This window comes from Pygoscelis adeliae, unplaced genomic scaffold (assembly GCF_000699105.1).
Source record: "Pygoscelis adeliae isolate BGI_AS28 unplaced genomic scaffold, ASM69910v1 Scaffold79, whole genome shotgun sequence".
Classification (NCBI taxonomy): Eukaryota; Metazoa; Chordata; class Aves; order Sphenisciformes; family Spheniscidae; genus Pygoscelis; species Pygoscelis adeliae.
The window spans coordinates 2,751,323-2,753,116 of record NW_008825532.1 but is presented as its reverse complement, the minus strand read 5'-3'; the positions used below and the strand labels follow the sequence as shown (position 1 = coordinate 2,753,116).

General features: G+C 55.9%; 1 protein-coding gene across 1 annotated transcript in view; it reads left to right on the top strand.

Annotated features, from left to right (window-relative positions):
- The first annotated feature begins 776 nt into the window (after positions 1-776).
- Positions 777-1,794, top strand: part of DLG3 (discs, large homolog 3 (Drosophila)) — a 76,384-nt gene continuing 75,366 nt past the window's right edge. The window contains exons 1-2 of the mRNA XM_009331752.1: positions 777-951; positions 1,270-1,401. Coding sequence (XP_009330027.1) covers positions 777-951; positions 1,270-1,401 — 307 coding nt within the window. The remainder of the gene's footprint in view (positions 952-1,269; positions 1,402-1,794) is intronic.

Sequence of the window (1,794 nt, the reverse complement as noted above, 5' to 3'; positions counted from 1 at the left end):
GTGTGGAGCTCAGTTCTGAGCAGGAGCTATTCACGCTTCCCCAGGCTCCTTTCTCTGTTCTGCTCCCACAATGAGTCAGTGTAGGCAGGTGACATAGGCAGGACCCCCTTCCCCTTTCGGCCAAGGAGGAGCTGGGAGGGGAGCCAGCTGGGCAAGCTGGGATAGCAGGTGGCATGCACCCTAGCAGACACAGGCCCCCTTGTTCGATGACCTGAATTCCCTGCTGAGAGCCCTGGGATGAGCAGGGTCATCCTTTCTGCATGAGTTCCTGGGTTAAAAGACGAGTCCCCAGCAGTGACAGAATGGCTCCCCCGCCTCCTCACACAGAGGCCTTTTGTCTGCGGGCTGCCTGGATGGCAAAGGAAAATATTCACTGATAGGACTGGGATGGGCTCAAGGTCCACGGGAGCTCCCCACCTGCCTTGAGAGATGGGTCACATCTGGGGCTGGAGCTGGACTGGCAGCTTTGGGCATCTGCCCAGAGAAGCATAGAGGTGTCCTGGCACAGAGAGATCACAGCTCCACTATTTTAGGTCCAAGGTTGTCTCACATGATGATCCTAGTCTTTAACCAAAGCACTGCTTCATGGCAGCCTCCAGCTCCCCTCCTGGCCAGCATGCCTCCTTCCCTGACCCCAAGGTATCATGTTCCTTTCCCACTGTGTCTCCTGCTGATCCAAGGCTGCTTGATGCATGGAGCAATTCTTACACTTCATCCTGTAGAAACCCAAGTTTTGCCACTCGTGTAGCTGAGCTGTTTGCAACATCTTGCGCTACATGAGTGGGGCTATGTTCAGCTTTGCTGCAGCCATCTGGCCCTGTGTGGGAGACTTCAGCTCTTGCGGTAGTACTCATAGCCCTGTGCAACCGGGACGTGTCCAGCTCCTGAACGGCTTCTCTGCCTGGGAGGTAGCAGAGGTGCTCAGGCTGTCCAGTGCCATGGGGTTTGGAGGTGAGTCAACCTGGATTTAGCCCCTGATTTTCAGGGTTGAGGAGGGCCAGCAGGCAGAACCACCTCCCCTCCAGCCCCTGCCCGGCTCTCTGCCATGGCCCCTCTGCACCTCACGGCAGGGTTAGCTCTTCTAGGTATGTGTAATGAGGCTGCTTTTGTGGCTGTCTGACTCTTTAAAAATACAGAGCTGAAAGGCAACTTGAGGCATTATCCAGGTGAGCCCTTTGTGCTGCTCCAAGGCTGCACTCGAGCCTTCCCTGACAATGTCTGTCCATCCTTCAGTGTTAATGCCTTGTTACTCCTGTGTCGTCTCTGCAGACACTGAACGGGCAGTGGAAATTCTGACCAGATACCAAAGCACCCTGCGGTCCCCAGAGGAGCAGGAGCTAAAAGCTTCCATTGGAAAAGTCTCGCACATCTTCCAAAGTGAACTCTTCCAGGCTCTGCTGGGTAAGCCCCTGTCTTGCGGTCCCTGGGGCTTTGCGGTCAGTGGGCTCTCCTGGGGGCCTGATCCTGCACAGGTGCCTGGCACTGACCAGGCTGGGTACATCCTGTGCAAACACATGGGTGCATGTAACACCAGGGAGCTGGGCTGTCTTTCTCCTCCAGGGCTTGGGCTGGAAATACTGGGGATCAGGGCTGCAGTTGCTGGGTGTTTGCAATGTGAACGGGATTCTGCAGTCAGGTGATTGCGGACAAGGGGTAAAGCCTCCTTCATCAGGCTATGCCAGATCTATCCAGCACCTGCTAAAGGATGCTGCAATGCCGTGAGCACCCTCTGCGCAGTGCAGGCATGGTGTGTTCGCAGCCACTGCCAGGTTTCCAGCTCTGCTTCCATACCAA